Raw genomic sequence first — 16401 nt, 5'->3', positions numbered from 1 at the left:
AACAAGCTTTACGCACCACGTTCAATTAAGTAAGGGCCGTGATGCAGTATAAATATTCGCGGGCTTTAACGCCTATTTTAAAATTTGGCGTTAACATTTTGCTGCTTAATCGATATGGAAGACGATGGAGGAGAAAGGTCAAGCTTCGTGATCAGTCTCATTGAAAACAGAGCTAAAGAGGTAACTCCGTTTGGATCTTGAGAAATGCATGATAAACTGAAAAAAAAATATTTGAGATTCTACTAGCAGTAATTTTCCTTTTATTTTTTGTTTGAATACTCGCTCCGGCAGCTTTTAAATTTTTTTCATTGAAGTCACCTGATTTTACTCGCATGGTGTAATGTAGTTTCCACTTCGAATTTCAAAATTTTAAAATAAAATCAACTTAAATCTTCTCTTTATTTCCGTTTCCCTTCAGTTTCTAGGCAATGAAACCTGCAAGTCAACGCTCAAACTGCATTTTCTTCGCTTGAAATATGATACAAACTGTGTTCCATTTACTTTTTTTCCCTTTGTTATTTCAAATATACATGCCTAACTAAAAGTTTCATATCACAATGGACGGCTGGGCTTTATAAAATTATTATGACACAGTACTACTTGAGATTAATTCCACAAGCAGAAATCGGCACTGAGTCCAATTCAAGAATAGCCTGATTAAATAAAATAATACTCTGCAAGGTTATATGATTATCTAGCAGTGCAGTCATACTGCTTGGCTATCTGCAATCTTTGTACAGGTTGGAATGGCTGCCTTCGACTTAAGATCAGCTTCACTGCATCTTTCTCAATACATTGAAACCAGTATCTCATATCAAAATACAAAAACATTGCTGCATTTCTATGATCCCGTGGTGATCATTGTTCCTCCTAACAAACTAGCTCCTGAAGGTATGGTGGGAGTATCAGAACTGGTGGATCGGTTTTACGCTTCAGTCAAGAAGGTGACATAACTTGACAGTTAGAAAGTCCTGATGTTATTGTGAGCAAATTTATTTATGTATGAAATTTATCTGTTAACTTGATGACTTAGTTAAAAACCATGTATGGTTTTTGCAGGTTGTAATGGCTCGTGGTTGCTTTGATGACACCAAGGTCATACATCTCACTCTTCAGCAACATTTTATATTACAGGGCTGAGAGTTGTATGTCTTTTGTGGGAATTTCACCGTCATTAAATATTCAGGGTGCAATGCTGATTAAGAATCTAGCAGCCAGAGAGCCTTCAGCCCTTGGTCTGGATACATACTACAAACAATATTATCTTTGCTTGGCTTCTGCTTCTGCTGCAATCCAGTGGTACTTTCGGAGCTTAAACTACTTGTTTCAAAACTTTAGTCAGGTTGACATGGTAGAATGTTTTAGGTGTCATTTATTGTTCATGGGTGATGTCTATGTCAGTCTTATAAGTAGTCGGGCAAAAAGCTTGAGATTCAAGACTGGTAACTTTTCAGGCTTAAAAAAACACTGGCATAGTCATAATAGCTGCAACCTCTCTATCTTTTTCCTAACAATTGAAGAAGGGTTAGCATTAATTAGACTATAGCCTATGGTGTTTAAGGTCTAGATCTAGCAATTTCAAACATGATGAAAACAAAAAAACATGTTCTATAAATGCGACATGACATGTTTAAATGTGATTAACGCAACGTATTTAATATATCATATTTGCATTTAGAATTTTGATACATTTTATAATTCATGATGTGTTTATATTTACATCACTAATGTGGGAATAAACATGAGATATGATACACATACATGGATTCGCACGTCTATTAAGGTCTTGTGTTGAAACTGAATGAGATGGGCATCTTTCTATGAATAGTTTCAATAAGTTGTTGGGGCCAGAACAAATTGGTTATTTTTGTATGTCATTGCCTATCCAGCTCTCGTTCTCTTGATATTGTTTAAGGAAGCTCTTCATCAGGAAAAATTCAAACCTGGCAAAGCTTTTAGATTTTCTTGAAAATGGTATTATTCTTTATCATCAAGGGCTAAATAAAACTGAGTTAAAGGGAAAACTTTCCTGCACTTAAAACTTTGATTGAAAGCTAAAAACCAAATATGATCCATTCTTCATCTGCTAGTTCCTGTAAACTACCCTAAGTATCCCATTCTTCATTGAGCTATATGCTTTGCTTTCATCTTTGGGCTCTCCTTTCAATTTGATCATTTGGAGTCTTCCTTTCTTCAAGTTTCTGATTTCATGGTGCTTCTCATAAAATTTTTATTTACCTTTTTTTACCAACTTTATATGACTGAAACATAAATTCAATCTTGTGCCCTTACTCAGGATTGAAGCAGAGAAAGGTGTCATTATCACAAGCCATTCATTAGCGGTATGTGCTTCATAACATACCAGTGCAATGGTTGGGTAAAAACTGAGTGATTGTTCTATCACTAAAGTTAATCTATCCCTTAAATATATGTGTGTCACCTTGAGGCAAAGTAAGAGTTGTTATAATTAGTTCATCATCCTTTTGCTTTGTGAAGAGTTACAACCTTTACCCTTTTTCTCTTGAATATTCTCTGCCCCAGGTCACATTTAATGGATCATTTGACCACATGAACATTGATACTACGAGGTATTGCTACTTTCTGCTTCTCTTGCACCTATCAGTTGGATCTGGTAACCATATTTTTCCACTAAAAGGTTTATGTTTGACTGTGGATGGCAGTGTCCATAACTTGGAAATTGTTGAACCACTTCATTCTGCACTTTGGGGTACAAGCAGCAAGAAAAGAAGTTTGTTCCACATGCTCAAGACAACAAAAACTATTGGAGGGTATGTTGAGAATCAGATATGATGACATGTCGTCGCATGAACTGCTTCTTCCATTTACTTTTAAGCTACCTTGTTTCACCGCTTAAAAGCTTCCCTTGAGGAGTATTTAAAATTTTTATTTGATCACGGAAAACCATTTTGGATAGCACCTAATGTTTTTATTTTTGTATGCAAATGTGAAACTTCTTCTCCAGGACTAGACTTCTTCGCGCTAATCTTTTGCAGCCTCTAAAAGATATTGAAACTATCAATACTCGTCTGGATTGTTTGGTTAGTCTTGCTTTTACTTTCCATCAGATTTCTGCTATGGAGCTATTTTAACTTTTGACCTACTCAATGAGACTCTGCTAACTTCCATAGACTTCTCTAACTTCTCCTGGAGATCTTGTGGATTTTAAAACGAGCATCCTATATAGACTAGCAATTCTTTTTGCAGCATTATGTTTTCAACTGAAATCATTTTAAAGTAGTAGCACTTATCAGGTGATGCCAAAAATAATTCCATTGGTTGGTTACATTATTTCATTTTTTTGCACACTTGAAGATGTGAATGCAATTAATGGTATAAAAGTATATATTAGCTATATGTTTTCAAGTTAAGTCACCAGAACCTTACACCTCAACCACTTGGTTGTGGTGAATGAATCCATTTTTAACCGTTCAGATCTGCTTGGTGATGGTTCCATTATGTTTTAGGGATTAGTGTGAAGTGAGCTTAAACAAAGAGCTGTATGTTCTTGTTCATTTTTACTTGCTATCCATATTGTTTTAGAGTGACATTATGATGCTCCAAACTCAAAGACATTCTAATGCTTACTTTCTTAGGGCCTTGTCTGACAGTTTGATTTCCTCTCTCGGTTGATTGAGTTAATTTCCAATCATAGATACTTTTCTGGTTAGGATCTTTTGAAATATTTGAAATTAGGATATTCATTTCAATTTTTAGGATAAGAGACTCCTTCTTAGTCACCTTATGAGCTTTAGTCTGACTCCAAAGTCTAAGTTCATTAAGGCACACTGCAACAACCTACAGGTATCTGTTTTGGAACAATACAAAAGATAATCTCTTTTGCTCTTGAATTTCCAGGATGAGTTAATGAGCAATGAACAGCTATTTTTTGGACTCTCTCAGGTCTTGCGTAAGTTCCCAAAGGAGACTGGTAAGTGGAAGTTTTAGGAGAAGGCATAGCCCTAAACAGAAAAAAAAAATTCAAGAATATAGATTAATCAGTCAATTAGAAATTTGTAGATTTATGACTGCAAACTGACCTGTTCATTCTCATCTTTCAGATAGGGTACTTTGTCATTTCTGCTTCAAGCCAAAGAAAATAACAAATGAAGTCTTAGGTGCGGACGATGCTAAGAAGAGCCAAATGTTGATATCAAGTATTATCCTTCTCAAAACTGCATTAGATGCCTTGCCATTTTTGTCCAAGGTAAAGTTTCTCTTCTCCCTTTCACCAGTGGGCTCCTATTGAACTTCTGGAACTTATTTTGATATACTGGTGGCAATGTTAAAAATTTTAGGTTCTTAAGGATGCACAATGTTTTATTCTTGCAAACGTTTACAAGTCTGTATGTGAAAATGAGAAATATGCTGACATTAGAAAGAGGTATGTGGCACATTGTCCTAAACTGACAACTTGGAAATATTTTTTTTTCTTTACTACGCTCTCCCTGAGAGTATTGCTCATTCATCTGCTTTTCAATTTGTGCCCAAGATGCTAACAAGATTCTAATTAGCCAAAAGAAAAATGGAAAGAATATTCCAAGTTATTGAAAAGGAAACTCAGGACTATTGGCAAGTGGCAAACATGTTGATTTTGGATTCCTCCAAAAACTTAAGAACTTAACATTGGAATTTTAATGATTTATTGACATTCTATTGATAAATTACAGATTTTCCCTTCAGTTTGTTGATTAATATTTTGCTGTGCATTTTTCTCATTGATATCTGGTAAATCTTATGTTCAACAGATAAAAAGAACTATATAAGCATAAAACAGAACTACTAATTTCCGGAAGAAACTTTTTTCTGTTAGAATTGGAGAGGTGATTGATGAAGATGTGCTTCACGCACGTGTTCCTTTTATTGCTCGCACACAGCAGTGTTTTGCTGTCAAGGCTGGAATTGATGGACTATTAGATATTGCTCGGAGATCTTTTTGTGATACTAGCGAAGGTTCTGCCCTCTTCTTCTCCATATCTTTCTTTCCTTTATTTCCATCATTCTTGAATTGGCTATTTTTACTATTTCATTTTGAATTGACAGCTATACATAACCTAGCAAACAAGTATCGGGAAGAATACAAGCTGCCAAATCTGAAACTTCCATTTAACAATAGACGGGGTTTTTACTTTAGCATTCCCCGTAAAGATATTCAAGGAAAGCTTCCTAGCAAGTTCATTCAGGTTGAAATTGGCAATTCTCTTTGTTACTTCATCTATGATATAAATGATGATTTCCTTGGATCATCTCAGACTTTGGTATGCTTGTGATTGAAAAATCAGGTTGTGAAACATGGGAATAATGTACATTGCTCGACTTTGGAACTTGCATCTGTAAGTATTGTTTAAGGATGCCATTGTTGTGGTTTGATCTTGGTTCGTGGTATGATATAGAATCTGCTCACTTATCCAGAAAAAAACCAAAGATTGTGGTGTTAGTTTGCATATATTCATTGGAAACAGTTCTTGGGTTGATTGATTAGTATATTATCAGAATAACAATTGATTTTGTATTCTATGTAGCCAAATTTTGTTTGTCAATATCAGCGTGCTACTATATTTTTAACAGTTCTACTTTTATCAGCTTCTCTAGGTCTTAAAAAATGCTTTGATCAATCAATCTAAATTGTGTAATTGCAGTTGAATGTCAGAAATAAATCTGCAGCTGGAGAGTGCTATGTTAGAACCGAAGTTTGCTTGGAAGGTTTGTGCTGACTGCGTAGTTCCTATATCACCGTTTAATAAAACGGAGTGTTTCATACTACAGCTGGCCATAACCGTTTTTAACCGAAATTCAAACCCAGCCGGACCTCTCTTCCTCGTGTTTAACAGCAGAGGAGAGGGGATGGAAATTGAATGAAACGTTGAATGAAACATTTTCTTTCTTCTTCTCTTTTCTCTCTCGTCTACCAAATTCCTCTGCTCTTCTACTTTTTTGGAATTCGTTCTTAACATTCTGCCAATTGATGCAATTGGCACTAGAAATCTTGTCAGAAGTAAGTGCCATTGCAATTAATTGCATTGATTATATAGATTTCATTTAACTTACCGATATAGCTTCTGAAAGTACTGGATGATGAGTAATCAAAATATTTAAAGATGCATACTATATTTTCAAATTTTGATTCACAAATGGAGTCTTTATCTATGTTATTTAAATGTTTTTATTGTTTCATTCATTCTTATGTTAACTTTATGTGATTTGTAGCCCTAGTTGATGCCATAAGGGAGGACATCCTGATGTTCACACTTCTTGCTGAAGTCCTGTGCCTCTTAGATATGATTGTGAATTCGTTTGCTCATACAATATCAACCAAGCCTGTTGACCGATATACTCGGCCAGAATTTACTGGTATTTTTATTTTCCAATTTGTAACATGTATTCTTTTCATGTTCCGGGTTTGATTAGGGTAAATTTAATTGTGATTAGTTGCTAGCAGATAATGGCCCTCTAGCAATTGACGCTGGAAGACACCCCATCCTAGAAAGCATACACAGCGATTTCGTGGTATGTCGTGGATTCTTCTTAAAGTTCTTTGGTACCATTAAGATTTTTAATGTTTTTGGTTGCAGCCCAACAGCATCTTTATTTCTGAAGCATCAAATATGGTGATTGTAATGGGACCAAACATGTAAGGAGCTCTTTCATGGAAACTGCCTTGTTAAGAGTTTTAAGCCATTGTGGCTACCCTTTTTTGTTTTCATTGTAGCCCTTCCAATCTACATAGATATTATGTATATAAAAGAAAAAACATTTACTTGCTTTTTAACTTCAAGTGATGACTGGGACTGCAGAATTTTTTGCCTTATAATTGTTTTCTTATCATCGAGTTTGGACCGACTCTCATGATTCTGATTGCAGTTCGCTTTAGCCTTAGGTGCCCGCCTCAGGTCTTTGCACATTATGTCATTACTTTACCTAAACATGATCAATAACTTTTTGAACTTCTGATAGTTATGCTACCATAATATAGTAAAATAGATAATTCTTTGCATTAGTTCAAAGTTTTAAACTATCTACTTTCTTCAACCAGGAGCGGGAAGAGCACTTATCTTCAACAAGTGTGTCTCATAATTATTCTAGCTCAGATTGGCTGCTATGTTCCGGCCCACTTCGCAACAATTAGAGTAGTTGATCGTATATTTACAAGGATGGGCACAATGGATAACCTTGAATCAAACTCTAGTACGGTACATTATCTGAACTTCACTATCGCAAATATTTAAGCAATATTCTCGTGCCATCTTGCTTTTATTCCTGATGAAAAGCAAAGATAATGTTCAAAATAAGTGTTTAATGGAAGCTGCACCGTGTATTCAGTTTAACTTGAAAACTCACTTAACTCGAAGACCAACGGTTATTGGGTTCATTTCATTTTTAGTCCTTACTGTGTCATATCTAAACATGCCGAAACTTGTTTTCATCTTCTCCTTTTTTTGTCTGTACAAGGGCGTAGCTCCTTATAGTATGTAAAAAAATTATAAATGTGATCGCCATACGATTCTTTGCATTTTCTGGCGTATAATTTACTTTAAGGGTTAAAGTTTTTAAGTTTAACATTTGTACAAATGGGATTTAAAAAAAAATTGGACATTATATGGGAAATTTTATTAAAGCACGATGTAAAAATTTAACATAAACACAATATGAATATATAAATGTGTCTCGGAATTTATAAAACACAAACAATATTAATGCCTCAAAAATTATATAAATATAGAGAAAATACATTTACTTGATAAGAATACATTAATTGTTAGGTTGAAATATAATATGCTTGTATCTCCTAAATCCTAATTATATTTTGAGGAATTGTCTTTAGGTTTTCAAACCATCATCCAGGCTTGTAAACTAGTGTTTCAATGCAAATGCCGGAAATATCTGGTTAGGAGTGGAGGCAAAATAAAATCGTTTTAAAATGCATTAAGTCTAGGCATCTTCCTCGAGATGCTATAGAACGGTGTATCGGATTAGTCTAATTTAGATTCTTCTAGAAATGAACCACAAGGATAAAAAGTACCATCTCATTCGTTGTTTGGTTGTTACAGTTTATGACAGAGATGAAAGAGACTGCATTCATCATGCAGAATGTCTCCCAAAGGTAATAATCTTTTGAGGTCGTTAACAAATTGGTATATGAAATGTAACAAAGATTACGTTGGCTCACGTGATACAGGAGCTTGATTGTTATGGATGAACTTGGGAGGGCTACTTCTTCTTCTGATGGTTTGGCAATAGCATGGAGCTGCTGTGAACATTTGCTATCCCTCAACGCGTAACCGTTTTTTCTTAATCCACTTCCATTGTTTTTGTGTAGCAATGATCAAACTTGCACAAATCGAAATCTTTTTTTGTACATTTTTTGTTATCTTTAGGTATACTATATTTGCTACTCATATGGAGAATTTGTCGAAACTAGCAACCATATATCCAAATGTGAAAATTCTTCACTTCTACGTTGACATTAGAAACAGCCACCTAGACTTTAAGGTGAGATTTCCATCTTTTTTGCCCTGACAAAGAGTTTTGCAACTTTTGCTGATTGGAAACACCGATTTTACCCAGTTCCGACTCAATGATGGCCCTAAGCACGTAGCACACTATGGTCTTCTACTAGCAGAAGTTGCAGGGTTACCAAGTTCAGTGATTGAAACAGCTCGAAGCATAACATCAAGGATTACGGAGAAGGTAATTTCCATCAACTAGAAACAAAGATGATCTGAAAATCTTATTTATTTTGCGCTACGCTTTGAGGGCAAAGCCAACCACTTTATCACCTGCGATTGCCTTCTAACAGTTCATACTACGGCAGGCAATGCCACTTTCGTCCGAATAATATCTTATGTACCTGATCTCTTGATGGTTATGGTTTCTTCTTTTGTTGATCTCTATAGCAGACAGTGCTAATTCAGCATTCTAATAATGTCTAATGTCCAGGAAGTAAACGAGATGGAAGTGAACTGCCTGAATCATAATCAAATAATGATGGCCTACCATGCTGCTCAACGACTAATATGCTTAAAGTATTCAAATCAAATGGAAGACGCTATCCGGCAGGCATTGCACCTTCTCAAGGAGAGCTATATTGATGGTAAACTATAAAGCTGACCTCTTAATCTAAACAGTAAAGGGAATAAAATGGTAATCCCAGATATTAGCTCAGAACCCAAAGATAATGTTACCAATGAATTTGGATGTAAAGGAGTCGATGACAAATTCTACTCAATATAAAATCAGAAGGCATTTAACAGAAAATAAGAGCCCAAGATAGACAAATGATGTGCAAGTAGTTATTCTGAAAAGCACGTAGCAATAACTTCAGAAATTCATAGCATCCAAAACGAAAATAAATTGCATGTAAAATCAAAGAGTCAGGTTTTTTAAAACTTCCAAAAATTTCAAACTCAAAACGATGACTTCTAAAATCAACAAGGATAAAAAGTTGAACACAGTAACTCAGCGGTAGCGGCGAAGGGAGAGAGTGTTGTTTCTCTTCCAGGTTGCCCTGCGAGAAGGACGGTTCTTGTGGTGCAAATGACCCTTTCCATGGAGACCCCTGTTTTTCTTACCAGCAGATGTAAGTCCTCGAAGTTCCCTGTGCTTGTGAACCGGATTGCAGATCCAGTTAATTCTTGGGTCATTGCGGATAGCATTGTGTGCAACATCCACCAGGATAACCTCAAAGTACTTGTAAGTAGAATCCTAATCAATAAAATAAGGCAGAAATGAGAGCCAAGCCATTTCAAATTCAGGTGGCAAACTGTAACTTTTAGTAAGCCCTACAACATACCTCATTGATCCAGTACGAGTTAACAACTCTGAGACCTCCCAACTTTCGGCCAGCACGCTCCTCAGCAACAGACCGTTTGCTGCGCTGGAACTTCAATTGGGTGACACCCTGGTTTGTGGGCTTACCATACACGATACCCTTGGAACAGGCCTCTTGCGACCACCCCTCCTAACACGGACACGGTAAACCACATAACCCTGGATAGGAGTGCACAAATTTTTCAGATCAAATCAATTGGGGAAAAAAGGTACCTACATGCATACAATGACATAGATTTAATTTGAAAAAAAAAAAGGAAGAAGAAGAAGAAAAAATCATGGATAGATATAGTTACTATTCTGTCCCAAAAATTCACATTATATATCATTTCAAAGAACAAAAACACCTAGGAACATCAAATGACATTTACAAACGATTAATTGTTTAATTTAATCTAAGTGATCTGAAAAAGAAGCATCCCTTGATAAGGCAGTGGACACTAGACACTTAGTTTGACCTCAGCAAAAATCAAGTGTTAAAGCTAGCATTCTTACTATGTTATTTAGAATTATATGTAAAAATAAAAATAAAAAAAAGAAGAGGCTAACACCTTAACTAAAATAAGCATGCACAAAATGTTGAAACGGACATTACTTGTTTGGCCTTATAACCCAAGCGGCGTGCCTTGTCAGGGCGAGTAGGATGGTTGACCCTAACAATTGATGGATGCTGGCGGTATTCCCAGCACCTCACCCTCTGTAAAAACCTCATCACATCCGACTGCTTCTTCCTCCATAGCTCCGACACGTACTTATAAGCCCCTACATTTAACCATTCCCATAAATAAGGATCCTTCAATAATTCACAGAAACCGTTATGCAAAACAGAGTATTAATATATATAAATTAAATACATTGCTTCGCAATTTCTATAAACATGAACACTTTGTTCCATAGCATAACAGTGCGACATCAGATACCAGTATAAAACCATAAAAACCAATACAAATTGAAAAGATCCAACTTTTTCAAAACCGCAAAAATAATAATAATAATAGAATCAATCGCTTAATAGAAATGTGAAAGGACTTAGAATGAAACCCATGAGAAAAACATTGAAAGATCTGTGGCTAGAATCAGTAGAGAAAGAAGGAATGTGAGTTCGAAGAAGTACCCATTGGCGAGTTGAGCAGAGAGTGGCTAGGGTTTCGCTTTTACAGAAACAGAGCTGAAGGAGGCTAGGGCAAAGAGTCAAATAAATAACCTATTACAAAGAACGAGCCTGATTGGACACCTTTAACTGGCCCGTTCATTTTAGTTATTATGATTCAAGCCTGAAAGATAAACATGGGAGCCTTCCAAATAAATTATGGACTACTTTAGAACAGCCAATTTGGCCCAATCAAATGCTTGTGTTCTTTATTTTGGTTAGTGTTTTTTCTTCTTCTTCTTTTTTTACAATCTCTATAAAAACTACGCCCTCAATTTTTTAAAGTACACAATATTAATCATTACATAGTTAAGCATATTTCATCCCTATTTTATCAGTTATTGCAACAATAATAATCTCAATTAATTTAAATTAATGTTTTTACTTAATAGAAGAGCTTTCTTCAATTAGTTTCTTCTATAAATAATTTTAAATAATTAAAAACATGAAAAAAAATAACTTTATAGAGATGAAATATTGATTAATTCAATCATTTTAGGGTTAGACGGATGCATGCTAATTTTTATTTAACTATTAAAAAAAGAAAGGATTAAGTAACTGTATATATGATATTTTAATTTGATTTAATTTTTAAAAATTATTCATGTGCTTTTTTAATTGCATGTACAATATTTTAATTTAATTCAAACAATTTTCCATTACAATTTATATAGAATTGAATTAAAATTAAAAGTTTGTATACATGATTACACTAAAAACTACATATATAAATTGCTTGAATCAAAGTACTCCGAATTAATTTATATTTATACCTTTCATAAACAAAAATGTCCAGGTTGAGAATTTCCATTTACAAATACATGTATATGTAATAATAAAAAGCATTCGATAAGGAAAAAAATAAGTATAATACTAAATTGGAATTTTTTTTTAATTACTAAAGACACTAGTAAAGTACAAAGCCCAAAAAAAAAAGTATCATTTTCCCCACAAATCCCTCCATTAGGACTTCAAAAAGAGTATCATAACGGTGCAAAGGCATGCTATTGCTCTTAAGCGTGCATACGTTTCTTGAGCAACAAGCAGTAGTGCTACAACCTCTTCTATATTCTATGTTTACTATAGCTGCTACGCTCCCGTTCCCTTGATCCTCTTGAATGCCTCCGTTCTTCTTCCCACTCGGCTGATGGCGGCGGTGATGACTCGTACCTCGATGGTTTCCTTTTGAAATGTCTATCATCATCACTCGACTCATAGTCTACAGCATTGCTACTGCTGCTCTTTCTCCCGCCACCACTACTTGTAGCAGAAACTGGCTTGGCAGAGGAAGATGTTTTGTAATCATATCCATTGGAGGATGGCTTGTGATGGCCAGAAGATGCAGGTGCATCAGAAGATATCTTCCTTTTCTTCTGCTAATTTCTTCTTCAGGAAAGCTAATGCGAGAAAACACACTTGCCTTTGGCTTCTTATCAGTTCCTGCAGTAGCAGTCGAGGAAGTGCTTTAGTGCAGGTTCGAGGGAATGCTTGGAAGACTCGAGCGATCATGATGATGATGATGCGATCACGTTCGCGATCACGACCATTGTCACGATCATCATAGTCATAATCACGTTCAAGGTCATGATGCTGGTCAGCTTTCCTCTTTGCAGGGCGGGGAGGTGCTTCATGGTCCTGTAAGGAACGTTCTGGGGAGGTCCTCTCTGATCGATGCCGTAGATGATCGCTGCGACGGTCACCACCTGACATTTGTGGAATAGGCTTCTGCAACAAACAAACGTAATAGAAATGGTCACCATCAGCAGACCATCTTATTCTTCTCATGTCACTTGGCAGAAATACAGCACTTAAACCCTGACTCTGACCAACTCCATGTGCTCATCATTTCCAATGTAAAGAGTAAACAGCCATGAAATTATTTGAATAAAAATTCAAAAAACGAGAAATGTAGAAATTTCAAAACTTTGCAGTGTAGGTCCGAGTTAAAACAGCCTGCCAGAAAGATCCAAGTTTATATTCTTCCTCTCAATATCAATTAAGTGGAACCATGTGTTCATAGCCAAAATTAAAAGCATAAAAATTAGAAGGGCCAATTGAAACAACCATTGAATCGCATTTACTTAATGACAAACAAATTGGTATCTACAACTTAGCGCATCCTAGCCAATCGGTTGCTAAAAATCATGTAGCATAACTCCTGCATCACAAACAACAAGAATAAAACAAAGCTAGGAAAATAAAGAACACATACAGATTTTGACTTCAATGACGAAACATCAGCACTGTTGCTACTTCCCTAACAAATTCCCGGTCTCTAGTAGAGAACTCCCTGCAATTATTTGGAAATAGTAAGTAAACCATTTCATCATGTGAAACCATCTCTGTGAACAGAAAGATATTATTTAACACCTATAGGAAGCCCTTTTCAGGGATATCCGGACTCAATGAATGACTAGGAGTTATTCCAAGGACAATGGAAAGAGTCCAATTGAAAACAATTAGTGCACCTAGAAAGCTCAGAATGAGAAAAGTATGTTCAGTACCTTTCACTTCGTCTCTCATTTTCACGCTTCTCCTCAAAGCAGCTTGCCGAGCCTCAAATTCCTCTCTGCTCATGATAGGTGGGGCAACATTCATACCCATTCCGAACTCCGCAAGATCCCTACAAACCATTAAATTCAATAATTCAATCAACGATGTCTAGATGGCATCAAGTTGCATAACAAATCATAAGATATACGAGGCAATAGCTCTTTCAGAAATGACAAAAATCCCATGTTCAAACTCAAGCAACACCAAACACAACTGCTATAAAATGGCATAGGCTACTTAACAAATGTCACACATACCTCGAGGTGGGACAGGAGGAAACATAAATTTTGAGCACCAAAAGCATCTGGAGGCATAACACCTCCAAATGGCATATCAAATGGACTTAGTCCATAGCCCCCCATATAGGGCATTGCTCCACCATAGGGACCCATAAATCCATCCATCCCAGGCTGCATACCAGTCCAGTAAGGTTATAGGCAGAGGGACCATAGACATCATATAGTTCTCAGCTGCAAGATCCTGAGGGGCTTTCCATTGCAAATCTGTAATGAAAACGAATAACATTCAGGTTAGAAATAATCTAATGATTTTAGAAACTAACATGTAGTTTGGACCATCACGAAATACAAAATAACGCAGACCTACCATTTCCTGGCAAACGAACCTTTTTCTTTTTTCTGAGAACAAAGATCAAAATAAACACCAATCATTTATTTCCTCATTTCACTAAAAAATAATACATTTACTCTCCCATAATACACACAAAAAATAAAATAACTCAAGAGTGCTAGATAAACAGAAAGATGAAAAAATTTAGTCTTTAAGAATCTAGTTCTTAATAGATGCATTGGAACTTCTTAGAAAATACACAAAAATATATCCCAGCAAAGCTTAAGAAAAAAATGTATGAGGCAAAAATGAATAAAACCAAGCATTTCCAGGTTTGACCCAATCTACCATTCCAGGAGGAGATCAGACCAATGTTATAAGTGTTGTCTTTTAACTTGGCCAAACCAACATAACAAATAAATTACGAAACAAATCATAATTACCTGCCTCTCCAGAAGCCAACTTCTGTTGCACTTCTTCTCCACAAGTGGGGCACTCCCATGTGATGCAGCTCCTTCACACTCATTGACTCCAATGCGGCTCGGATGCATCAGCTAGTTTAGCAGTCTTTACTTTCTCCAAGACCTGCTGTGGGGGAATACTACTTTAATCTCCTTCAGATCAGAACTTTCTTCTTTACAGATACTGGCTTCTGTCTTCCTTAGATGCAGCAGATGTAGTAGGAGATGGAATTTTTGGTTGTGGACAACGCGCAGATTCCATATTAAATTTGAGAGACAGGACAATCATTAAAAAGACATACGCCATAGAGTCATTTTAAAGTGAATTCATTTGAGTAGATCAAAATGATGAACCTTGAACTTGAAAAGTGCTTCCAGCATTGTCAGCACTGCTGTTACCAGACTCCAGTATACAATTGATTGTATCTCTTAAGGTCTTATTTGGCAGAAGATCATCAGCGAGTAATGTTGGTCGCCCCACATACGCACATTGACTTTGAGATAATATGGTCCCTTATACCTGAGTTACATTTGTTAAAGTGAGCTTCAACACGCCTATACAAAACCATTTGACAGGGAAAAGAACCAAAGATGCATGGAAAATGAAGCAACAAAACTCACATTATCACAAAAACTCTTAAAACAACATTTGCTAGTTAGAACCAGCATCTTTCATTACTTCTTTGCACAATGGGCAATGGAGTTCAGGTGGAAGGTCACCAACAGAACGAGTGGAAGTAAGCCCTCAATTTCTTTCTCAAAGCAGCCCTGTTGGAAATCAAAAATTAGTTTTCAAGCATGACAAAAAAAATTGCCTACAAGCAGAAGACAAAACAGTTACTCGTTGGGCTTCAAAACTGCAACTGCTCCACTTGGCAATGCGTATGAGCCATCTGGTGTTGCCATTAGCATTGACTTCGGAATGCCAGTTGGAGGTTTCACCCTTTTAATATCATAGTTTGGATCACCATTTGTAGGGCAATGCTGAATAAAATGCCCTGCATCACAAATTCCATAGTAGCCACAGGTTCACTAAAAAGTGATCAAAAAGCAAATAAATAAAAAAAGAAAAAAAGAAAGTAAATTCAACATACCAGGCACCTTGCAACGGTGACAACATAGCCCTGAGGAGGTGTTTTGCGCTCCATCCAATCGACCTCAATGAGAAACAAATAAATCAGCCAGAACACACAGAAGAGGTTACACAATAAAATTCCACAATCACTACTGATTCAATGAGAATAAAGGCTCTAGCAGAAACATTATACAAATGTTACAGACAAAAAAATGAATCCACTTCAAACTACTGATCCTAACAGAAATACCACAATAATAAGCAGCAGAAAAAGATTAAGCTTAAATAACCAACACATTTAACATTAAATGAACATCCTATACAGAAACTCATGACCCTACCCATCAAGACACCCCCCCCCAACCATCACCACCATGATAAAGAATGTAATGAAGCTAAAAAGGGCAGAGAATCACCAAAACCACGCCCGCCCATCCTTTCACCCATACCCCTACCAAAGCTCTACCAGGTCCAAAGCCATCAGCACCTTGGCTGCAATCGAGATAATTAAGATTGAAAATTGCACCATACAAGAAATAAAATAAAATAAAAAGAAAGAAAGAAAACTGCACTCAACTCACCGCTGCCAATCCAAGGCAGGTGTATCTATTAGAGCCTTAATCTTGCTGTCCTCATCAGCTTTATTGGTAGGGGGAGCATCAAAGAAGTGGATTACTTGACTGCACGGGCAGCGTTTCAGGGATTGAATACAAATCGTTCCCAAATTCATCCCATTCAGAGTCTTC

At 36.2% G+C, this 16401-nt stretch overlaps 1 protein-coding gene and 2 pseudogenes across 1 annotated transcript; 1 reads left to right on the top strand and 2 right to left on the bottom strand.

The window, feature by feature from the left end:
• The first annotated feature begins 54 nt into the window (after positions 1-54).
• On the top strand, positions 55-9268 carry LOC107886066 (DNA mismatch repair protein MSH4). The gene is made up of 24 exons (XM_016809874.2): positions 55-180; positions 741-944; positions 1060-1095; positions 1187-1299; positions 2297-2342; positions 2542-2588; positions 2682-2789; positions 2984-3059; positions 3877-3949; positions 4080-4225; positions 4317-4402; positions 4832-4971; positions 5062-5201; positions 5301-5351; positions 5658-5721; positions 6226-6369; positions 6458-6525; positions 6591-6649; positions 7052-7208; positions 8067-8119; positions 8195-8293; positions 8394-8508; positions 8584-8706; positions 8956-9268. Exons 1-24 carry the CDS (start codon positions 115-117, stop codon positions 9118-9120), a joined length of 2379 nt encoding a protein of 792 aa, XP_016665363.2. The 5' UTR covers positions 55-114; the 3' UTR covers positions 9121-9268.
• Positions 9269-9286: 18 nt separating this feature from the next.
• LOC121211129 (60S ribosomal protein L15-1-like) lies at positions 9287-11119 on the bottom strand (annotated as a pseudogene).
• A 745-nt stretch (positions 11120-11864) lies between these two features.
• LOC121211471 (E3 ubiquitin ligase PARAQUAT TOLERANCE 3-like) overlaps positions 11865-16401 on the bottom strand; it is an 11099-nt pseudogene continuing 6562 nt past the window's right edge.

This window comes from Gossypium hirsutum, chromosome A12, assembly GCF_007990345.1.
Source record: "Gossypium hirsutum isolate 1008001.06 chromosome A12, Gossypium_hirsutum_v2.1, whole genome shotgun sequence".
Lineage (NCBI taxonomy): Eukaryota > Viridiplantae > Streptophyta > Magnoliopsida > Malvales > Malvaceae > Gossypium > Gossypium hirsutum.
This window is presented reverse-complemented; position numbering and strand designations above follow the sequence as displayed.